The sequence below is a fragment of the Ictalurus furcatus genome, chromosome 3, assembly GCF_023375685.1.
Source record: "Ictalurus furcatus strain D&B chromosome 3, Billie_1.0, whole genome shotgun sequence".
Taxonomy (NCBI): domain Eukaryota; kingdom Metazoa; phylum Chordata; class Actinopteri; order Siluriformes; family Ictaluridae; genus Ictalurus; species Ictalurus furcatus.
This window is the reverse complement of record NC_071257.1, coordinates 3,158,419-3,182,584: the sequence shown is the minus strand read 5'-3', so window position 1 is coordinate 3,182,584 and position 24,166 is coordinate 3,158,419. Positions and strand designations below refer to the sequence as shown.

The window sequence follows — 24,166 nt, the reverse complement described above, 5'->3', positions numbered from 1 at the left end:
ATGCTGTATGAGGAGTCAAATAACGTAGCTTTAGCATCTCGAGCGCTGACAGCAGGAACTTTTCATATGCATCGACAGGCTGTATTTGTAGCGAAGCTTTTTCCCGCAGATGCTACACGAATAGGGTTTTTCTCCGGTGTGGATGCGCTTGTGCTTATCGAGCGTTCCCGAGCGCTTGAAGCCGTGTCCGCATTCAGAGCACGTGTACGGCCGGTCATCCCAGTGGATCCTTAAATGCGTATTAAGGCCGCCGACGTCTAAGAAACGCTTCTCGCATATAGCACACTGGTAAGGTCTCTCGCCGGTGTGTCCGCGCAAATGTTTTTTGTAAGAATCTCTGTTTTGGTACGTCTTCTCACAAAGATCGCAAGTGTACCGCTGTTTCCTGCGATCTGTAGACGCCTCTCTTTTGTCTCTGTGCATATGCATGTGCTTGGCTAACCAGTCACTGCGTCTGAAGCCCTTTCCGCAGATCTTACACGTGTACGGCGTCTCACCCGTGTGGATCCTCATGTGACTGACGAGGTTGGTTTTGCGGACGTATTCCACGCCGCAGAGTTGACACGCGTACTTTCCGCCCTGGCGAAATTGCGTTTTGCGACTTTCCAGTCGCGAACGCTTGGGATTTAAATCCGTCCGATCCGAGGACGCCTGCGCCTCTCCTTCACAGCCACGGTTCTTTTCATTTTCCGCTAATCTGCTCCTGGATCTATAGCCTTTCCCGTAGATCTTCTGATCTTCCGTGTGTAGTTTACGTTCGGTTCTGCGGGTACGTTCCGCACCGCAGGTTTTGCCAACGTGCTTTTTATCGGAAACTTCTTTGGCATCTTTGACGATCGAGTCAGCGGTGAGGTCCGTGTCATTAGACCAGTGAGCCAGCTTCGGTTTACATTTCAGAGCTCGGCAAACACGCCCGACCCTTTCAGACTCCTCCAGTTCACTCAACACAAAGACGGAATAACGTCGTCTCTTGGAGGTCTTCACCCATGGAACTGCTCTTGCTGTGGTCTGTTCACATTCACGGTCACTCAGCTCCTTCTCAAAATCCATGAGTTCGAACTTCACGTTAAGATGTATACGAAGGACAGTCATCGATTTGTTTTATAAATCCATTAATAAAACATTTCTACACTGGCGAATGTGAACCTGGAAGCAGAGAAATGGTATTACTCAGTTACATTTACGGCATTTTTGGCAGACGCCCTTATCCAGAGCGACTTACATTTATCTCATTTATACAACTGAGCAGTTGACTGGTTAAGGGCCTTGCTCAAGGGCCCAACAGTGGTAACTTGGCAGTGCTTGGGCTTCAACTCCTGACCTTCTGGTCAGTAACCCAGAGTCTTTAACCACCGAGCCACCACTGCACCACTTAAAGAAACAGTTCTGAGAAAAACGTACACGATTTGCAACCAAACGTAGTCAAGTATAGAGCTTCTCATGGTGTCATGGTGGTTCTTTTTAATAAGGCTCGGTCATCAAATAATATACTGAGGCTGCAAGACAATATTTTGAAGTGAACTAATGATTATGTCATGGCAACAAGTTGCAAATCTCAAGCCCATACTTGTCGCACATCACAAGGTGACATGGGGATAATGGTGAATCCATGCTGCAACTCCAGTACGTCTTTATGCATCATTAAAGGTTCGACATGTTATAATTTCAATCATCTCCATGTTTAGGTTCCTGTGAATACAGTGGTCTAATTAAATTGTTTTCCAGGCCTTTTTGGTGTTGCTGAGCTCGCCAGTGCATTCCTTCTTTAAAAGAATGTACCATATGGTTGATCTGGACACTCCTAAAGTTTCTGCTCTCTCTCTGGGTTGGTTTGTTTTTTTTTCAGCATAACGATGGCCTCCTTCACTTGCATCGACACCTCTTTGGACAGCATATTGAGAGTTCCTATGAACAGCTAGCAAATGCAAATTCAACACTTGGAATCAACTCCGGACGTTCTAATCTGCTTAATTTGTGATGAACTAACGAGGAAACAGGCCGCACCCGCCCGCAAGACTGCTCATCAGTGATTGCGTCAATTCAAATCCATTGTGCTGGTGTACAGAGGCAAATTTATGAACACCGTCTCTGTCCAAATACTTCTGTTAATACTGGAGGAGTGATGGTCGGGTGTCCACATACTTTTGGCCATATACACGTACTTTAGCGATGTTGATGAGCTAAACACGGCACGAAAATCGGTTTTAAACATCGAAAAATGATGTTTTTGCGTTTTAATCTCGATGATTACGGCTTGCAGTTCACGGAAATAAAAAATCCGGTATCTCAAAATATTAGAATAAAGAATTTATGATACAGAAATGTCGACCTGCTGAAAAGTATGTTAATTTATGCGCTCGATATTGGTCGGAGATACTTTTGCAGGAAATACTTCATGGCCTTCAGCTCGTCTGTATTGTCGGGTCTGGTGTCTCTCGTAGATTCTCTACGGGGTTCGGGTCGGGCGAGTCGGCTGGACAATCGAGCGCAGTAACACCACGGTCATTAGACCGGTTACTAATAGTTTTGGCACTGTGGGCAGGTGCCGAGTCCCGCTGGAAAAGGAAATCAGCATCTCCAAAATTCTCGTCAGCAGATGGAAGCATGAAGCGATCTAAAATCTCCTGGTAGACGCTGCATCGACTCTCGACTCGAGAAAACACCAGTAGATGACATGACCCCCACAAATCATCACTGACTGTGGAAACTTCACACTGGACTTCAAGCAACTTGGATTCTGTCCCTCTCCACTCTTCCTCCAGACTCTGGAACCTTGATTTCCAAATGAAATGCAGCATTTACTTTATCTGACAATTGTGTGTACTGAACCAGACTGAGAGATTAAAGAATCAGGAAACCTTTGCAGGTGTTTTGAGTTAGTTCGCCGAATAGAGATCTTCTCAGGTCGACGTTTCTGTATTATAAATTCTTTACTCTAATATTTTGAGATACCGGATTTCTGAGAGCTGTAAGCCGTACTCATCGAGATTTAAACTTTGTTGATAGGAAACACGTACAGGGTTGCCAGATTAGGTGAATTTAAAGAATTGGACATTGTTGATAGACTCGTGCATGGACAGTATAACCTTTTTTTAGATGGTGTCTGTGATTATTTCATCCACGATTCATCACTTCAAATACAAAATAAAACACAAAAAAGGCTTGAAATATTTCACTTTATGTGTAATAAATTATATAATAATATTTAATATGCTATACACGGTATCTTACCTTACTAAGCTGATTAAACATCAGACAGTTAAAGTTAGTAAGTTCGGTTTTATTATTTCTGTTACTCAGCTATTTAACAAACCCCAGTCGTGTTATTTTAAATGTTTCATGCAGTTATTTGCTTTTTTTAACTCACCGCGAGCACAGACGGTGTGTGAAACTTTCTTCCAGACGAGACTTCTCTGTTTTGTTTTTTTTTTTCTTTCCATCTTTACAATCGCACAATGGCTTCCTACAAAGAACTTGTCGTGCATGCTTTTTTGGGGGGAGGAACGTATAAAAAGCGGAACTAACTCCGCACAACAGCGGTTGCAGTCGGACAACGGCAGCTTGCACAAAGAGTCACGTGACCGCGCGGCCTTTAAGGCGCTTTATGTTATCTAAGTTGAATTAAACACTTACAGAATGTTACGTTACCAGAAAAGTTAACTTACCAGGTGAAAAAAAACGAACAAGCTAACAAAGTAAAAAAAATTAGTAAATAAATCGCGCCACCGGAAAATCTAGTAGCTAGCATAGCTGACTGACACATAATCACAATTTCCCAGATTTCACACAAAGAATATGCCTGACAAGATATACAACACTACATCATATAACTTATCCTCATAATGTGTAATGTTATTTAAAATTCAACTAGTGTATTACGCGATTTTTACACTTCCGGGTTCACGCTGGAGTTGTAGATTTACTTCCGGTAAAACAAACCGCTGCGGTTGAGTTAAGGAATAAAAACTTGTGCAGAATATCGTTGTGTTACAGATTAGAGATGAAACACAATCTATAAAAAAAATTGGGATTCCATGGCTTTTCTGTGGATGATGGGCAGAGAGGATGGGTTTGCGTGACAAGGAAAGATTAAGGGATACAATCTGTAAGGCAAATAATATTAAAGTAAAATGTTTAACGTAATTGAAGGCAGGATTTAAAAAAAAAAGCTGTTGCTGTTAGTTCTGTCAGTGAAGCATTTTCCACCTTTACTCTAAAAAAACAAAAACAAAAAAAACGCTGTACATATCCGAGAGAGTAAACTCTCAGCGTGGAATAAAAGGGTTATAAATATTTAACCATAACTCTATGGATCATCACTACATGGCACATTTACTAACTTCTGACTCAACCCCGAAGAATAAAAAAAAGGCACATTCACTATGTGCATTTAAACAAATAAATCAATAAAAGATCCGTATATTTTTACTTTTAATGGTGTGTAAAGTCCACGGAACAATTTATTTATTGGTCCGAGATGAACACGTGACTTTTATTCTTTAAAAAGCAAAATGTATTAGACGGGTGCTTCACATTACGGAAGTGCATTCGTGCGTCATTTGGGAACTTAACACCTTAACAACTGCTTATCTAAGTGATCTTTTTATTTCAGTAGCATGAATGATCGAGAGCTTGACCTTACCGAAGCTCAAAAGGCAATAAAGGCTAAATATCCAGCCATCAACAAGAAATATGAATGTAAGTGGGGAAGGTTTTATGGATGATTCTGAACTTTGTTGATTCAGGAAATACGCACCGGGTTGCCAGATAAGGTGAATTTAAAGAATTGGACATCGTAGATAGACTCTTGCATGGACAGTATAACCTTTTTTTTTAAGATGGTGTCTGTGATTATTTCATCCACGATTCATCACTTTAAATACAAAATTCTTGTTGTGCTTAAATCTTTCATCACAATGCAAAAGACTTTACACCCCTCTGTAATAAAACGTGTCGTTTTCAGAAGAGTCGACTCTTTGATCTGATTCTTTAAGCTGAACGTTCTGAGTGGACTCGCGTTTAAAAGCTGTTCGTTTGTTATTGTTTTTTTAAACAGGAAATAAATGGGTAATGAATCTTAATGAAAGAAACGCATGCACAGAAAGCATGTTCGCGTTAAAGCAGGGATGATTACTGTGTTTGTCATGAATGTACACCTGTCCTTCCTCACTGATTGAATAATTAAATATAACTTTTTTTCCCCCCCCACATAGTGCAATGCCAGCAATGTAATGCTGTTTGTGGTCATTAGTTAATTAGGTAGAGTGAAAATGTATGAAATAATTTCACTCAGAGAGAAGAATGAGCCGTTTGGGAGCTGAAAGAGTCGACTCGTGTTAGTGAACCGAGTTACATGAGCCGACTCACTGAAAAGTGCCAGACATACAGTCATTAGTCTATTTGATTTTACCTTCACAATCATGACATTTGGCAGACTCACTTATACAACTGAGCAGTTGAGAGTTAAGGGCCTTGCTCAAGGGCCCAGCAGTGGTGGGATTTGAACTCACACCCTTCTGAGCAATAATAAGCTAACGGCTTAACCGCTGAACTATCTCATCTTACTACATCATGCTATCACATGCAGAGAGATTAAAGATTAATAAGAATATTCTCCTATGCAATGTTATAGTGAACAATATAGGATAAGAGTAAGAGGATTGTGCACCAGCATAACACTATGCACACCCTGAATGACCTCACTGCTGGAATCTAACAGTGCATGATGAAAATTCTCTCATATGTTCCAAATAAAATCCTTAGACAATTCCGTTGAGACTATTAATGAAGAACATTCAGTCAGATATGACGTACAGAGGGTGTGTATAACAGTGTGTGTGTGCGCGATTATATAAGGGTGAGGTAAGACATGAGCTCACTCATTTTAACACTGGTTTTTATATGTTCCCAGAACTGTCATCTTTGTTATTCTAGATATTCTGTACTCTATCTATGTGTGTGTGTGTGTGTGTGTATATAAAATCAAAAGTTTGTGGACGCTCGACTGAAATGTTTCTCATGATCTTAAAAAGCTTTTGATCTGAAGGTGTGTGATTAAATGTTTGAAATCGGTGTCGTAGATAAAAATATAATCCTGCCGACATATTCATTTCTTTCATTAGAAGACTAAAATTTTATTTACAAAACTTATTTTTATTAAACGGACGACTCGGAGCGAAATATTCGGAAAAGCAGCCGATAAGAGTCCAGCGTCGGTGTGAACTCCTTCAATACTGTTTAAAAATCATCTCAGGGAAATTCCTCAAGAAATTGGGTGAGAAAACGCCAAGAATACATTTCTGGGAATTCTAGGCGAAAAGCGCGTCTACTTTGAAGACGCTAAAATATGAAATTATTTTGGTTTATTTTGTATTTCTTATCACAACATAATTCCCATAGTTCCATTTGTGTTACTCCAGAGTTTTGATGACTTTATTATTATTATTATTATTATTATTATTATTATTATTATTATGGAATCACTGTTTTTGGCGAAATGACCCTAACTGAGCCACACATACATTTTTTTTGCAGTGAAAAAATTGTCACGTATAACATTTGAATGAATTTTTTGTTTGTTTTAAAAAGTGAATAATGTGTAATAATAACTCTATATGGCTGTTTGTATTTTTCATTTTAGATCTGGACCACACTGCAGATGTCCAGTAAGTCTAGTAAGAACTTTTCCAGGCTGTTTGCGTCTGCAAAGAATCACAAGTCAGATCGCAATATTTATCATGATCTAGGCTTGCTGTGAAACTGCCCTCAGAATAGTAGTGTTTTATTTTTCAATCAGTCCGTACAGGATTTTGGAGGGTTTTGTGATTTTTTTTTTTTTCTTTGCGGCCAAAAATGCTCGCATTTGTATTATTTTTTTGTGCTTTTTTTTTTTTTTTGGAGGAAAACTACTTTGAAATTGCAATTGCACAAAATTGTTTTGCACGGGAATCAAAGAGGGCTCGAACTGAACGTGCCATGTGATGACGTCACACAAAATCTATGGACAATTGTTTTGAAAAACAACAAGCTCCTTCAAATATATCCTGCAGAGTCTGCTTGGTTTGGCATTCATTTCTGCAAGAGAAGCAAGAGGGGAAAAGACTGCTTCAAAACCAACTGTTTAAGCGACTAATGACTTGTATTCAGAATGAGAAAGTTACTGATTGAACCTAAAGTAACTTGCTTCAGATATTTCTATTAGAAGTATAGTAAATGATTATCTCAGTTTTATGAAGTGGGCTTAATATCGAGGTGTGTGTGTGTGTTTCAGGCTGCATTCTTGGGGTGACTCATTGGAGGAGGCATTTGAGCAGTGTGCCATGGCCATGTTTGGCTATATGACCGATACGGAGACAGTGGAGCCCATCGATACTATAGAAATCGAATCAGAAGGTGAAAAAGTGTGTGTGTGTGAGAGAGAGAAGATGTTCTTTGTTTTCACTACACTGTTAGAGAACCAATCTACTGTAGGTGTCATTTTCAGGAGCCTAATTTATAATGTTCTTTTGAAAACACGACAAAAATGTCTGGTTCGAAATCCAACAGGAGCACTAAAGCAAGCAGAGTTAAAATATATAACTGCTGCGATGTTCTAAGCGGCGTTCATACGCGTTCAGCTGGTAAACACTGACGAGGAACGCCCAGAAACATTTTCTTCCCCGCTGTAAGACTGAAATACATCAGTCTGGGCAGGGTTACAAAGCTATTTCAAGGTTTTTTGAGGTTCTGGGGCTCCAAAGGGCCACAGTGAGAGGCATTACTTCGGAATTGGGAAGAAAAAAAACTTGGCACAGTAGTGACCATTCCCAGACCTTCCAAAATTCCTCCAAGAGCACAGCACAAAAAGAGCCAAGGAAATGTGATAAGGTGAAAAATACTGCTAACCCAGAAAAACATTAAGGCTCGTCTGAATTTTGCCAAAACACACTTTGATAATCCGCAAACCTTTTGGGAGAATGTTCTGTGGACTGCTTAGTTGAAAGTGGAACTGTTTGGAAGACAGGGGTCCTGTTACATCTGGCGAACATCAAGCCTGTGGTCATGCATGGTGGAGGAAAGTGTGATGGTCTGGGGATGCTTTGATGCTTCAGGGCCTGGGAAACTTGCAATCGTTGAGGAAAACATGAATTCTGCTCTCTAGCAGAAAATCCTAAAAGAGAATGTCCAGTCTTCATTCCGTAAGTTGAAACTCAAGCGCAACTGGATTATGCAGCAAGACAGCGATCCAAAGCATAAGAGTAAATCCTCGTCCTAGAGGTAAATGAAAGACTGATCACCGGTTATCGGAACCGTTTGTTTGCAGTTATTGCTGATAAAGCTGGCACAACCAGATTTTAAATTTAAGGGGGCAGTTAGTTTTTCACATGGGCGATAGGTGTTGGATAACTCTTTTTGCTTCAGTAAAAAAAATAATTATAAACAAAAACTGCATCAAATGTTTAATCAGGTTGCCGTAGTTTTACGTTGTATTTCGTTTGAAGATCTAAAACTATTTAGTATGAGATATATATACAAAAACAGAAGAAATCCGGACGGGGCAAATAGTTTTTTCCCAGCACTCTATATAAACACAGTATAACCTATACTTTATCAGTGGTAGAGGGACGGAAGGGGAGATAACAAGGAAACGGTGGAGATATCCCAGGGTTCCACGGCCTCTCCCTTCCAAACACAGCTGGAGATGTCTTAAAGATATGCACCAAGCTATGAATACTGTGACGAATGATGAATAAGATCCCACCGTGGCCCTGTGTGTGTGGAGTTTGCGTGTTCTCCCCGTGCTGCGGGGGTTTCCTCCGGGTACTCCGGTTTCCTCCGCCAGTCCAAAGACATGCATGGTAGGCTGACCGGCGTGTCCAAAGTGTCCGTAGTGTATGAACGGGTGTGTGAGTGTGTATGTGATTGTGCCCTGCGATGGATTGGCACCCTGTCCAGGGTGTACCCCGCCTTGTGCCCCATGCTCCCTGGGATAGGCTCCAGGTTCCCCGTGACCCTGAAAAGGATTAAGCGGTATAGAGGATGGATGGATGGATGATAAATAAGAGAGTTCTAGCACTGAAAATTGTACCCAAGTGTTGCTCTTGTTTTGTTTTAAATAGTTCTTGAAGATGGAATGACCAAACTTGGGAGGCAGGAAGACTGAATGTAATGAATTTTTTTTCATCAGACATGAGTCAGGATATTGCCTCATTAAACAATGGCTGTGCTGATTTAGGATGTCCTGTTTGCTCCCACAAGCATGTGACTTTTTTAGGTTTCATTGTTCAGTCAAGAAAGTGCAATCCGGAGTCTCTAGGAAACATACAGTGCAAAAGGAAGGTTAATAATAAGTATGTACACTCGAGTGAGTTTTAATTCCAGTAATGAATGGCCAGGAGTTGGCAGTACCTGTATTAAATACCGGGACAAAATATTAGGTACAAGGAACATGCAAGACAACATATAAGCTGCGAACACACATTGAGATGAAGGGAATTAAAGAAGCAACGTTTGAACACCGAACATTTATTGCTGGTCAGACACATTTTGGGGTTAAAGGGACATCGTGGGCATTTAAGTTTCGGGAAATATTTAGAAAGCTGAGCTTAGGGTGGGTTTAAAATACCGTTAGAACGCCCTGTTCAGATGGAATCACTGGAAACTGGGTGTCGGTTTTCCTGTATCGCTGCTTTGTTGATTTTCGTTTTTTTTTTTCTCCTTTTGTCACACGTTGTCCTAATGTCTTAATACAGGAGTCTCAAAAGGGGACAGTGTAGTGCTCTTTCCCAGCGATGGATTACCTTCTTTCGATGTGTGAATCAACATTGAAATGTTTAGTGTTAACCCCTTTCCTGATTAACTGTATGAAAGGAATTTCATTAAAGGTATGAAAGAAATACTAACCCCTTTTGTGTCTCTGGGTTGTTTTGAGGCAAGAACGATCCCACAAGAAGTGTCTCTTTCTGTTGATAGCTGACCCAGACTCTGGTATTTGGGTGGATTTCAACAGTCTGCCTCATGCTTGAGCCTGGTCCTTTTGTCAGTGCTAATAATCCCATGGTACTGTTACTGGTATGGAAGATCATTTAGAAAGTGGAGCTTCCTGAGATTTTAAAATGTAACTGATGTATAAATGCCCAACGGTAAGAGCTAAGCTTTCTACGGAGAAGGAAATTAATAATAATAATAATAATAATAATAGTAATATGTTCATTGATAATAAACATCATGCTGGAAGGGGATGAGTGAGTAAGGTTTCCCTAGATGTGGCCTCCCGGTGCAGTTCTGGGAATGGGAATAAAAGCACCACTATGTAAATCACTGGTCCGGATAATGCTTCACAATAACAGATCTGTCTGTGTTCTCATAGGTGATGATCTGGAATCACTTCTCTTTCATTTCCTAGATGACTGGCTCTTCAAGTTCAGCGCAGACGCCTTTTTCGTCCCTCGGGTATTTCACACACACTGTTGTTGAGAATCTGATATTTAAATGAGAGGTGGTCTCGGGAGTATTTCATCAGCTGTCACGTTATTTCAAGTGTCACTTCATACAATATATGGCTTATACTGTGTAGTGGCAGGGAAAAGTTTTTCAAAGTATTTCTTCCTGTTTGATTCATTACTGCCAGTTGAATAAGGGGGATAAAATAAAATCAAGTGTTCCATCAGATCCAGTGCATTTGTTTAGTGAAGCAGGTACTGTACGAGTCGATTTCTCTTACAGATGATTTTAGTGTTGGTATCAGCTGTAACACACACGCACGATGTGAGCTACAAGTGCATAATTACAGAGAGCCAGGTCAGCCTTTTTCAGATAGCGCTATATTTATTTCCCAGAAAAATTAATACGGAGATTTCGAAGTTCATTTCCATCTATTTCATACTAGATTTTCTAATTCTGGTAAGAATTTAACTTACTGTATAATACTACTAATACTAGTACTACTACTCCTACTACTCTTACTCCTACTACTCTTACTACTACTCCTACTGCTACTACTACTCTTACTCCTACTACTATTCTTACTACTCCTACTACTACTACTACTCTTACTCCTACTTCTACTACTCTTACTACTACTACTACTACTACTACTCTTACTACTACTACTCTTACTCCTTCTACTACTACTCTTACTCCTTCTACTACTACTCTTACTACTACTACTCTTACTCCTTCTACTACTACTCTTACTCCTTCTACTACTTCTCTTACTCCTTCTACTACTACTCTTACTCCTTCTACTACTACTCTTACTCCTTCTACTACTACTCTTACTCCTACTTCTACTACTCTTACTACTACTACTACTACTACTACTACTCTTACTACTACTACTCTTACTCCTTCTACTACTACTCTTACTCCTTCTACTACTACTCTTACTCCTACTTCTACTACTCTTACTACTACTACTACTACTACTCTTACTACTACTACTCTTACTCCTTCTACTACTACTCTTACTCCTTCTACTACTTCTCTTACTCCTTCTACTACTACTCTTACTCCTTCTACTACTACTCTTACTCCTACTTCTACTACTCTTACTACTACTACTACTACTACTACTCTTACTCCTTCTACTACTACTCTTACTCCTTCTACTACTTCTCTTACTCCTTCTACTACTACTCTTACTCCTTCTACTACTACTCTTACTCCTTCTACTACTACTCTTACTCCTACTTCTACTACTCTTACTACTACTACTACTACTACTACTCTTACTACTACTACTCTTACTCCTTCTACTACTTCTCTTACTCCTTCTACTACTACTCTTACTATTACTACTACTACTCTTACTACTACTTCTACTACTCTTACTCCTACTTCTACTACTCTTACTACTACTACTACTCTTACTATATATATATATATATATATATATATATATATATATATATATATACTATATATATATATATATACTATATATAGAATACTAACAACACTTTATATCCACTTGGTATTATTAGTGTTTCCTCTCCCTCTCTCTCTCTCTCTCTCTCTCATATATATATATATATATATATATATATATATATATATATATATATATATATATATATACTCTAAATTATATATAACATAGGCAATGAGTAAAATGACATTACAGTAAAACATTGGTGTACATAATGTATATCATGATGTAAAAGATAGTTTGAAACCAGCCATGTTTAAATTTCTAAAGTCATAGAAAACTATCTAATAGATCCAATCATAATCATAATCTAAGGAAAATGAAGTAAGTATATGGCCTGGCCAAAATAGATGTCCTGTTCCTTGTAAAAATAGAAATAAATAAATAAAGTAATCAGGTTGCTTAAACTTCTCGACTGAACCACCAATTACAGCTGCAAATACTTTGTGACTTAATGTATTACGTTATTTAAAAAATATGAATGCCATTAATTCCAGTGATCTTGTGTTTAATTATAATATAATATTATTTTATAGGAGGTTAAAGTGTTGCACTTGGATCGGATGCGCTTCACAATACGGTCTATCGGGTGAGTTCACAAAGTTTGTTTCTGGCAGCCATCTGTGCTGGGGTGGATGACTGAATAAATGTTTTATTTCTCCACTGTCTCTGCACAGTGAGGCCTTTTTTATAGTAACTGTAACTAACCCCAAGTCACTCTGCTTCTGGGGGTAAGTCAGTGCTGATTCACATTTGACCTCAGTTAAATTTTTTTTGCAGAGAACACACACACCCACATGCCTTCCTTTAGATCACAGTAAGTGGAAGGATATGAAAAAATTCCAAGACATCAGGGAGGCAAAAACAAGCACATTTACTGTTGGAGCTTCTACAAATCATTTTGGTCCTTTCAGTTTAGAGAATTTGGTGATGAAGTGAGGGCCGGTCAGAACAAACCCTGCATACCAAGCAGAACAAATCCTGTATATTTATAAAGCATGTAGAGCTGGAAGGGAGTAGAGAACGTATTATCTGATTCCACAGTTTGGCCATTTATGGTAGAGATTTGTTAGAGGAAATGTTCGAGTTTGAACTTTCGTTTCTTATTTGGTCTGCAGTGTTCCCTAGAAAGAAAGTTTTCCAGATAGGAAAGAGCTTGGTAGGACTTTTGAGCGCAACTATTCTGCAGTATACATACATGTATGAAAGAGATGACTCTTCTTTGCCAGTGAAACAGGAACATTTCCCAAAATCTGTGCAGGTCTCTCATACTTCCAATTAATCCTGTTATAATGTAGAAAGATATGTACACATTTTTGGAGCAACATACGCTGCAATCCAGAGCAGGACTACGCCAAACCACATTCTGCCCGGATTCCAAGCGCCTGGTTGCCTAATCCGAGAGTGTGGGTGCTAGCATGGTCTGGCTGCAGTCCAACTGGTGTCTTTACTCAGCGGCCAAATGCTTAAAAAGTGTTATGAAAAGAAAAGCCGATGTTACACAGCGGTAAACAGTAGACTGTCCCAACTTTTTTTGTAGTGTGTTCATCACCATAAGAATTGAAATGAGTGTATATTTTCAAAAATAAATGAAGTCCACAAAGTAATCCATCAAAATAATGTGTTTTCCATATCGTACAGGGTGAATTGAATTTTCAAAAGACTCTCTCTTTTTGTTTTTTGCATTTTCCATACTGTCCCAATTTTTTTTGGAATTGGGGTTGTACTTCTTGCAATTAGTTTCTAAAAAAAAAAAAAAAAAAAAAAATCCTTTGTCCTAACTTTCTTTGATATTATTGGGGTCTAGATCGCTTCCAGAGTCGAGCCAAAAAGTAGCATTTGCAGGTCGACTAACAAGGTCTAGTGGCTAGCATTTGTAGCACGCATATCAGCACGTGGTCTACTAAATCTTTAGAGCACGCAGGAATCTCACACACATCCTCAAAGGCACCATTAGAAACAACTGTCAGTTGTTGGGGGGTTTTTTTTCTTCGTTTTTTTTTCTGGAAATTCAGTCTAGAACCATTAAGGTTTCTTTGGCTTGTTTCTCTGGTGTGGATATTAATGGTTCCATGTTCAACCCTATAAGACCTCATTGTTTTCCCGTTTAGGTAGGGTTTTAAACAGAAATCCTTTAGAGAAAGATTTCCAGCCAAGAATGCAGTAATATGATGTGTGCTCTAGGAACACAGCTATTGTTTAGAATCTTTCAGACACTGTGAGACACTGTGGCTTGTGTAATTTGTTTACTACGGAGTCATTTGACTCTTATTATGGGTGAACTGTATATAAGGACGCACAAACTTTTGCTTTGTCTCTCAGTCATACCCCAGTCTCAGTGCTCCTGATTAACTGTTAACTGACTTGCCTCTGCTTGAACCCATGACCATATTCTTTCAGTCAGTGAGAAGAATCATCATTTTTTATTTTGCCAGTTATCCAACAGAAAGTTTGGATTTGGTTTTGTTCTATGTTTGAGCAGTGATTATTCCCAGTACCCTGTGTCCGCTCTTAGACTCCATGTTAATCTAATAAAATCTGAAAATTTACATGTTTGACCTAGAACAGAATGACCTAGGGGCCCGTTACTGGTTTCAGTTTTTCCAGACCCAAGACTTGTTTTCCTGAATCTGTAGACTCTTTGTTTTATTATTGTAGCCCAGTTTATTTAAACTGTTCCAGTTTGGCACGTTTCACACTGTTATCCCCTGATATCATCTGAGACACCAGGAAATATACAAACATAGGAAAAAAATTTTCATCCTGCCAGGTTGCTAGACTACGAAAGTGTTTAATTTTTTTCCCCACCATTACAGATCATAGACATAATGTGAAGTCATTATATAACTAGTTAAACACCATGGCAGTCACGTTGGCAACCAGCGTGTTGGTCAGTATTCTATTTTCATGGATCTTTATGTTGCAGGACATGAATATGTTTTCATTTCAGTCATTTTCCAGCATTTGACTCAAATTCTTCTTGTTCTGTAGTTGGGGTGAGGAGTTCAACTTGGCAAAACATCCACAAGTAAGTAACTTCCTTTACAAGAATACACAAGCAAAAAAGTTTAGTCGAAAGTATGACTCGGATCCTTCGGATATGCTACTGACATTACTTCAGACTTCTTAGTAGAACTGACGCAACCTTTAGTTCTTCAACACTTTCGGAAAACCATAAAGCGAGCCAAACTTTTTATACAGTGGACCACTAACTAGAAAAAAACAACAATAGAGCAGTTATGAATAGCTATGACCGGAGCGCTGATGAAGACATTTACGCCAGTGGTTTATTGTTCCAAGAACAGTGGTTAAAGCACAGATGTCGGATGATTTTATTTTCTTTCTTTTAAATAGTATGTATGTATTTCTTTTTTCATTCGAACCCTTTTCAGAGTGGCCTTTCTGTAGTGTAACAGACACCCAGTGGTCCAGCAGATGATTGTCATCTGTAAAATCCTACTGGGAAGAAATAAGGAATAAATAAATCAGTAGGAACGATCTCTTCACAGGGCACAGAAGTGAAAGCCATTACCTACTCGGCTATGCAGATATGCGACAAAGAGAAGCCAGAGATCTTCGCCATCATCGATATATGAGAAAGAGGTTCTCTCTGACGAGCTCGTGTCAATCACGTCGCACAAACTTTTTTTTTTTTTAATGCTAGAAACTGAATGCATACTGTTGTGCTTTATATGTTTTGACTGGCGAAAGCACCAAAGCACTGAAGAGATGATCCACGTCATATTGGGGATTTTATTAAAGGTGTAGTTTCCTTGAAACCCTCTGTTTTTACTCCAGTACAAAATCAAAACAAACCTTGTATCCATTTTTTTTTTTTTTTTAAATCTACAAAGGGTATCCATTAGAAACCACCTACAAACAAAGGAGAACTATGATGTTTGCAACAATTTCATCATTTATAATGATTATAAAACAGACTTTGTATTGATTGTATAGAGCTTTTTTTGTTTTGTAATGTTCCTATTTTTTTATAATATAGTATAAGTACAGCTTATAATTCAGTAACATGTAGAACCACCTTTAGCAACAATAACTTGAAGTAAACGTTTTCTGTAGTAGTTTATCAGTCTCATTAACGAGGGTGTACTTTCTTAAGCTATATACCCACAAATGAGAGCAACTTTTCAGATTAGTTTAGTCTAATATTGTGTACTTGGTCCGATTTTTTTTTTTTAATCCAAAAAAAATTGTAGGTTTGAAGTTTTGTGTATTGGATATCTAGCTTTCAAAAAGTGGAAGACTATAAATTTGGGTATCAGGCCAGTTTGCTTTAAAGATTATCACATCATTTCCAGTACATTCCAGTTCTGTGTGTGTGTGTGTATATATATATATATATATATATATATATATATATATATATATATATATATATATATATATACACAGAATCAAAAAAGGGAATAAAATGCTAGGTACTCAATAAGTTTGTCACCTTGGCAAGTTTGTTTCATAATATTTGAGTATCTGATGAATATATATGATACATTTTCTTCTCTCCCCATTTTTTGGGGTGTTTTGCTGAAATATTTTAGTTGACAACTCTAAAAATCTGGCTGTAATTGTACAGAAGCAAAATTGTGCATTTATAACTCGGTCTGAAACAAATATTCACAAAAAAAGAAACAAAATGCTTAATTGTTTATATGAAGTTTTATTGACTAATTCTAAGAATAATTATTTTTTTTAGCATTTAGACATGTAAATAGAAATACAGTTAGTAACTTATTGGCATATTTAAAGTCTCTCTCTCACACTGTCTCTCTCTCTCTCTCTCTCTCTCTCTATATATATATATATATATACACACACACACACACACACATGATTGGCAGCAAAAAAATCATTACAATTTCATGGAAACATATGAAAGTAACAAACAGTAACAATTCTCATTCAGCAGAGCAGACAGAACAAACAGGAAGTAATCCAATTTAAAACAGGATCCGTGTATAATGTCCATGTTGGGAAACAAGGAACAGATTACGTAACTGAGGTATAACAGAGACAGTAAAATAACAGACAGTCTCTGAATAACAGAGACAGTAAAAGGTAACTGCCTTGTTTAGTCGTTTTCTTTTCTCTCAACGCTTCTGGGATATGACTTTAGAGAAGCCACTGTAAACTTGTGACTGGGGGGGGGGGGGGGTTTGATAGGGGTTCTTTCACATTCTCCATACTTCCATCACCGCTTGTGGATGGGGGGTTGTAAGGCACTGTCATCTTGATTTAACACTGGTTTTGTACATTTCAGCCGTTTTAGCTATTATATACATGACTGTACATACATACAATTTTTTTCTCCTAAATATCTGTAGTGCAGATCGTTTTGAACCAAATTTATGGCCCAAAAAATAATCCCCAATAATAATAGTAATGAATTATTATGGAATGTACCTGACAACATTTCTGTTAGTTTTTGATCCAAATCACTGGCATATATATAGTATGGGGTTTATTTCACAAGAGGATCTCAACAGCTAGAGAGCAGAGTTAATATATATATATATATTTGACTATGAGGTTTAGTACAATTCAGTGTGGCAATTGCCTACATAAAAATCTGGAAGAAATAAGTTAGCTAGAAAGCCTTTGCGAGCTGGAATGCATCTAGCTTGGGTTATTTCCCTAAAGCCGACCTAATTCTTCTCAAACTGACCTACTTGATTCATAACCTAACTTAATAAACTCTTTAATCAGCATCAAACTTTAGAATTTTGCCTTTAACCAACATAACTCAACTCCTCCAACAATGGATATCTTATGCTCACATGTAGAAAGACATGGTAAGGATGTGCTTTTGCGTTGGTACTTCAATCCCGTACTCCGATCGATTCAAAACCACCAGTGTCAGACTGCCAGGACAGAAACATTTCAAAATGATTGCCTGAAATAATTCTAGCCCAGTTTATAAACTATTTTAGCAGCCTCTATTATTACACACAGAGCAGCACTCATCAATGCTTAAAGAAGGCACAAAGCAGCATAATGATAATAATAAGAAGAAGAAGAAGAAGAAAAAGAAGTAAAACGTCTGTTGAGGTGCGTTTAAGCAGTCTTCGACATTCCAGGATTCATAAAGTGCACAAGTATTTAAGACAAACAAGGCAGTTCCCAGCTTCATGAGGCCTTCAGACATTTTGATTATCTTTATCAGGTTGTACAAGCTGTTACTGACAGTGTGTGAACGGCCAAGGATTCTCGGAAAGTTGGCTCGGGTAAGAACTCATGAATCTCGTGCTAGAGAGCTACACGGAGCTCAGACACTGATGTGCGTGAAGGTACACTCAGATCATTTATACGGCAAAAAGTTCTAAACTTTTTTTTTTTTTTTTTCTTTCTCCCCTCAGTTTGTTGAGGTCATGGTACCTGGTGTTTTATCAAAATTCAAAAAACTTGTTCTTCAATCAAACCCTACAAACTATACACAAAAAAGGACACAAAAAACCTATGTACAGTTTTGATACTAATTAAATAAAATAAAGCAAAATGATAATCAAAAGCGATAATCAAACATTTTTCCCAGCTCCACTCTGTCAACCTGAAAGAAGATGTGCCTTCAACAAACCCAGACTGCTGGACGTGTTCTCAGAAAACATCACGCTATGGCATTTATCAACGTTACTATATTTAGACTTAACCTTAGGCGTTGATACTTGCCTCAGCCTTTTTTAAAGAAACAGTCTTTCAGTTTATTTCTTCTCGCGATCATATAGCCAGTCAACATCGCTGCAGTCACGAGGAAGAGAAAAGAAACGACCACGGGCACAATAACTTGGTTAAAGCAGGAGTTCTGTCCACCTGGAAGAAAAGAGTGGAAATTAAAACTAAATAAAAGCCTATTAAATCCTTATTAGGATCAAATATCTAAGGGGCTAAAATCTACACGGCCTTAAAATGGAAGCAAACCAGTGACCGGGTGAAATGATCGGTCAGTATTCAGGATATCCTGTTTGAAAACAGACCAGCCCATGTGAGGCTTTGTGGTTAAAAGGTATGACTCTCATCGTTGAGGTCATTGGTTGGCTTTTACTGTTAGTTTCCATCAGGGTATTACTAATAGGATAAATACACTGGACAAAATCCCTGTGTGGCCAGTGGCTTGCCAGGTTACTGAGGGCATGTGAAAGTGTCTGTTGCACTCTGCTCGCTGTAGTAAGTCTCTGGCTTTGACTCCCAGATGGAGCTGAATAGAAAGGGGGTGGAAAGATCAGAGGGTCATGAGGGTCAGAGGATCTTGATTCACTATCAGTAAGTGTTACACCATCTCGAGGAATCATAATGCTACCAACAATACCAGTTCTTTGTAAATACAGAACAAAGAAGTACTCATGGTTTGTATAACGTGACCTTGATGTCTTCATTTTTATAAACACCCACCTACTATGAGTCGCTGCCAGGCATGGAAATTGCTTTCGTGTGCACAACAAATGAGATATATTTGGGTAAATTCGGGTATTTTCAAAAACATTGGACGTTTATATTGATAGAAACTTCAAAAAAGACCGCTAGGATACATATCCACGTCGTGACATCTCGTCGTGAAATGTAAAGTCCTTACCAGTGTAGCTGACGGGCCTCTGCAGGTACTGATGCAGCAGATGGTTTTCGAGAATAAAGGTTAAGCTGAGAGGAGTGTTCGGGGCCGTGTAACTGCTTTTGACGTAACAAAGTCCCGTCTCTTCATTGGATTGCACGGACGTCTGAATGTGATCGGTGAGGTTCTCGCCATGTTCTCCTTCCCACATCACCACTGGCGCGGGGAATCCTTCCGTCTCGTACTGGACCAACACGCCCGAGGAGTTCACGCTGATGGTTAACCTCGGCTCTGTGTAGAAAGCTGCAAGAAGAATTCGCACGAGTATTAAGTGCTGAGGAATTCTGGAAAACCACTCATTTGTGCAAGCGTATAATTAGCCAGACATTTGGTAGGCTGACTAAACCTTCAGGTGGGCAGCAACACAAAGCCACATTGTGTTGCGCTTCTGTCAGTCACGAACGGGAATGTGAGGCTACATTACGCACAGACTCAACAAAACTGGAAAGTTGAAGATGGGAGAGATGGCACCTGGCCATTTTTCCATTCTTCAGCTGTCTAGTTTCGGTGAGACCGTTCCTACGGTGGCTTTTCAAATCCCTTCAAACGTGAGGCCTTCTGGTTGACATACATGCGAAACAACCCGTCGTTGTCAGAACGACATATGGTAGAACATGTCAAACTATGACCGCGTGAAGGATTTTCCCAGACCACCTGAAATAATAGTCATAGGAACGAAAAGAATGAGAAGCGAAACATGCCCTGAGCAATAATCGGACTTGGAATTGGATAATTGCAACGGTACAGGCTCAGAATCAAACGAAAAACCCTCGTTTACCTCCGTAGTCCAGCTGTAACTCTGCTTTGTCCGTTCCCTGATTCGTGCTCACGGTGCAGAGGTAGCGCCCTGCATCGTTAACGCCGACATTCTCGATCCTTACGGATGCGTTTCCTTTGCTCAACTCGGTCACGAACAGCGCTGTACGGTTCCGGTACGCAGAGCTTTGCTTCTCCAGTTGATCTTGCTCGTAATAGAAGCTATGGACCACGCGGCTATCCTCCTGCCTCTGCCATGTCAGCACCAAGCTGGAAAGGTCTGGGTTTGCTCCAAAATCAGGTGAGAACTTACAGCCCAGAACCACAGAGTGTCCTCGGGCTGCTGTCAAGCGCCTTGCTGGTACCATCACACTGAAGGCGTCTGAGAAGATACATGATCATATTAAAGAACTTACACTGAACAATTAGACTATTGCTAGTAAAAAAAAATAATAAAAATATACAGAATGTTATGAAGAAGCGAGGCTGGGGCTGATAACGCTAACAGTTGCATCACTGTGCAGAGTGAAGCACACTCAAGATCTTTGATATTTTTCAGCCTGCTTTACTCAACCAACTGGAGAAGAACCTGGTAAAGACCCATGTCCTTCAGAACGGAAGCCCTGCAAAATTCTTCAAGCTCATAGCACCAGCCCAGTAGTTATACTTCATTCGTTCGTTCACTCATTTATTCATCTTTCATAGCCACTTGATCCTGGTCAGTGGACCCGTAGCCTAGCCCGCCTACACTGAGCGTGAATGCTGTATTCATTTTTAGCACCAGAAAAAGAAAATGCTTCAAAGTGCACTAACTAGCAGAAATATTTATGTATTTATTTTAAAAGCCTCTTTTACACGGAACAAAACCAAAAAAAAACTGTGTCATGGATTAGAGGAAAAAAGGAATTTTGAGCCAAACTTGGGGGAAAAAAAACAACAACCAAATTGTATAAAGCATTCCATACTAAATGTAGAACTAGATGGAGACCAGCTCTCTACAATACTGCCGGTGAAATATCTTTGGATAAATGTATTGGTATGGTCTTTAAAACTCTTAGAAACAATCTTTTACAGCTCTTTAAAACTCGTGAAGTTCTTCTATATTCGATGACTGATAACTCCAACGACACCTTACACACTCTCTCATGGTTATTTTCAAATTTCACCTAATACTCTTACATCGTGTGTGTGTGTGTGTGTGTGTGAGTGACCCCAGGTTCCTGACATGCGAAGAAAAGAACCTGTGCACATGTACGTGTGATCAATAAAGACTCGTCATTATTATCTATTATAATGTTACTTATCCACACCAGGTGTCAATGTCAAGTTACCCTTCTTTCATTTATTTATTTATTTATTTAAAGTTTTGCAATTCAGTTGTCTGTAAACTATTGTAATGTACTATTTGTTAGTATAATCCTGTTTCTCTTCTCACATCGAGGTATTCTGTTCGGCTTTTCCCAATTCCCACTTCCATTTACAAACTGCAAGCTGCGAATCCAAATGACTCGACAGGAAACTTATCCTATATCGGTCAACATAAGCATTTATAACAGGAAGCTTATAAACCAACACCACACATTCCAACTCCAACAGGGTGTAGGAAACACAAAAACAACAAGAGATAACATTCAGAGCAAACAATCTGTGCACTTTTGATGAGGTTATTCAACAGTATTGGACTACCAATCCCAGCACCAACAAGCTGCCACGGCTGGGCCCTTGAGCAAGGCCCTTAACCCTCAACTGCTCAGTTGTATAAAAAAAAATGAGACGTATGGATGTTTCTCTGGATAAGTGCGTCTGCCGGTTACATCTGTAATCCGTTACATAAATGTTATGGAATAATGAAACGTTAACTAGGAGGAAATGATGCCAATATTTTCCCGCATGTTTTACTTTATATTATGTAAATAATCCTATCTGAAATATTTGTGAGAAGGGAGTTATTATTATTTTATTTTTTAAAAATATGGCGAATTGAGACATTGGGACAGTTTTCAGACTGTATAAGCTAGTACAAGTTTGTATCACGTTCTAAAGAAGAAAGAAAAAAAGCATGGCTTTGCTTTTCAAACATTTCGATTGCAAAATGATTCGATTATAAACGTCTGTGCGTGTTATGAAGCAACTTTTAGTGAAGGCTACAGCAGGGGGTAGAGCTTTCTCTTACAAAGCCCTACAGTTACATACATTACATTTATTCATGTGGCAGACGCTTTTATCCAAAGTGACGTATGGAACAGCCTTCTAATGAGTGTTCGGGACTCAGACACAGTCTCAGTGTTAAGGTCCGGGCTGAAAACATGTCTGTTTACTCAAGCTTACCATGAATAGACTTTCTTTTACGCAAAACACACGGTTTTAATCATTACGAGACCGTAAGCATAATAAACTGTCTGTTCACCTCCCTCTCCCTCTCTCCTTCTGTCGAGCTTGACAATTTTTATGGATTTTATTTTATGGAGAAGCCAGCAATCCTGACGCTTTCTGCACTCCGGACCTGCCTGATCTATCCTGATGCCCTACGTCTGAATGGAGCTCTCATCAACTACAGGCTAAACCCTGGAGATTGCTGAGGACGGTACCGCTTGAAGTATATTGAAATGGTTTTGGACCTCAGTTCCACATGGACGTTCTCGCTGTGGTTGCTGGGACTACGGTTGCAGCGATGTCCTTGGGACTGCGATTACCACATGCAGTTTTACGCTCCTTTAGTAAACCAGTGGACTAGTTCAGCAAAGACTTCCTATAAAAACCATAATGACCTTTCTTTTACTTTCACACTCCCCGTTGTTATCCAGATGAGGACGGGTTCCCTTCCGAGTCTGGTTCCTCTCAAGGTTAAAAATCCTGTGCTTATATGTTTCTGTAAAGCTGCTTGCAGACAATGTCCACTGTTAAATGGACGTCCCTATTTTTGTTACAGCACTACGCATTTATGCACTGAAATATATTACCCATGATCATTTTACCTCATTATAAATCAAACAGCCTGTGAGAAAAGCACGTGGGAAGTTTTCATAAAGGCAAAGGCAATGTGTTAAACTGGCTTGTTTCTTCCCTTCTGGGATGTTTCCAAAAGAGTGAGAGAGAGAGATTACATAAGAGTCATTACTCTCTAAGAAGACAACAGAGACACAGTGTTCTGCCAATATGATTTGTGATGGCCTTTCCTTTGTGCTCAGTGTCAAATTCCAGGTCCACCCAAAAGAGCCTCTCCGAACAGAAATAGAAATGATAAATGAATTGTTACCAACCTGCATATGAACACAGGATGATGATGATGAGGAAGGTGCTGTGCAATAATGCATCCTTACGGATTTCGCCTCTGTGACGTCGTACTGCATGCATTGCTGTTTCTACTCCACTCTGTGAAAACTTCCAGAGAAATGGACCAGTCTTACGAAGGAGCCTCTCTCTAAATACTCCTTCCTGCCCCTTTGTGGCCCCTCCTACTGAAATGAAAGTGCACCCCATGCCTCCCACTGCTCTGCACCACAGCACAGTGGAATACAGTGGAAAGCAACAGGTGTGCTTTATTTCATTCCCGCACAGCTCGGACATGAACGACGGGGGAATGTTACCGGACGTGTTCTAATGTTATTGCTTCTGTATTCTCAGCAAAAAAGAATCATTTCAAAACATTCATCTGCTTTTACTTCCAGAGAATTTCTTAACAAGTTGTACTGACATAAAAAGAAATTTAAAAAAAATTCAACAACTGGGACATAAACTGAACGTTTCCCAGATGTTTGAGGAGCAGAAATGGAATAACGAGTCCATGAACAAGGGGGGGGGGGGGGGGGTGCACATCCTCTGCACATGAACTGCTGCAAACGTGTCATCCTCATGAACTGCTCCAGATGTGTCATCCTATCCTC

General features: G+C 39.3%; 3 protein-coding genes across 5 annotated transcripts; 1 reads left to right on the top strand and 2 right to left on the bottom strand.

Annotated features, from left to right (window-relative positions):
- Nucleotides 1-3,539, bottom strand: LOC128605197 (zinc finger protein 235-like). Its single transcript, XM_053620403.1, has 2 exons — nt 3,368-3,539; nt 1-1,146 (listed from the first exon to the last, which is right to left on the bottom strand). Exon 2 carries the CDS (start codon nt 1,090-1,092, stop codon nt 31-33), a length of 1,062 nt encoding a protein of 353 aa, XP_053476378.1. The 5' UTR covers nt 1,093-1,146; nt 3,368-3,539; the 3' UTR covers nt 1-30.
- Nucleotides 3,540-4,548: 1,009 nt separating this feature from the next.
- zbtb8os (zinc finger and BTB domain containing 8 opposite strand) lies at nt 4,549-16,249 on the top strand. Of its 3 annotated transcripts, XM_053620406.1 has the most exons (7): nt 4,549-4,698; nt 6,641-6,665; nt 7,271-7,392; nt 10,349-10,431; nt 12,445-12,497; nt 14,900-14,936; nt 15,418-16,249. In XM_053620406.1, the coding sequence occupies exons 1-7, from the start codon at nt 4,617-4,619 to the stop codon at nt 15,502-15,504; spliced, it is 489 nt and encodes a 162-aa protein (XP_053476381.1). In that variant the 5' UTR covers nt 4,549-4,616; the 3' UTR covers nt 15,505-16,249. The 3 variants fall into 3 exon arrangements, with proteins under 3 accessions (XP_053476381.1, XP_053476382.1, XP_053476384.1); XM_053620407.1 differs by lacking the exon at nt 6,641-6,665 and having other exon boundaries at nt 4,584-4,698; XM_053620409.1 differs by lacking the exons at nt 4,549-4,698; nt 6,641-6,665 and adding an exon at nt 6,679-7,174.
- A 318-nt stretch (nt 16,250-16,567) lies between these two features.
- LOC128605194 (V-set domain-containing T-cell activation inhibitor 1) lies at nt 16,568-23,696 on the bottom strand. The gene is made up of 4 exons (XM_053620398.1): nt 23,543-23,696; nt 20,305-20,664; nt 19,491-19,769; nt 16,568-18,730 (listed from the first exon to the last, which is right to left on the bottom strand). The coding sequence occupies exons 1-4, from the start codon at nt 23,634-23,636 to the stop codon at nt 18,591-18,593; spliced, it is 873 nt and encodes a 290-aa protein (XP_053476373.1). The 5' UTR covers nt 23,637-23,696; the 3' UTR covers nt 16,568-18,590.
- Nucleotides 23,697-24,166: the final 470 nt, after the last annotated feature.

Coding starts and splice junctions, on each gene's coding strand:
- zbtb8os (XM_053620406.1), top strand. CDS start 4,617: ATGAATGATCGAGAGCTTGACCTTACCGAAGCTCAAAAGGCAATAAAG. Junction 6,666..7,270: donor GACCACACTGCAGATGTCCA/GTAAGTCTAGTA, acceptor TGTGTGTTTCAG/GCTGCATTCTTGGGGTGACT. Junction 14,937..15,417: donor ACTTGGCAAAACATCCACAA/GTAAGTAACTTC, acceptor ATCTCTTCACAG/GGCACAGAAGTGAAAGCCAT.
- LOC128605197 (XM_053620403.1), bottom strand. CDS start 1,092: ATGACTGTCCTTCGTATACATCTTAACGTGAAGTTCGAACTCATGGAT.
- LOC128605194 (XM_053620398.1), bottom strand. CDS start 23,636: ATGCATGCAGTACGACGTCACAGAGGCGAAATCCGTAAGGATGCATTA. Junction 19,770..20,304: donor GTTACAGCTGGACTACGGAG/GTAAACGAGGGT, acceptor TTCTTCTTGCAG/CTTTCTACACAGAGCCGAGG. Junction 18,731..19,490: donor GAGGCCCGTCAGCTACACTG/GTAAGGACTTTA, acceptor CTTTTCTTCCAG/GTGGACAGAACTCCTGCTTT.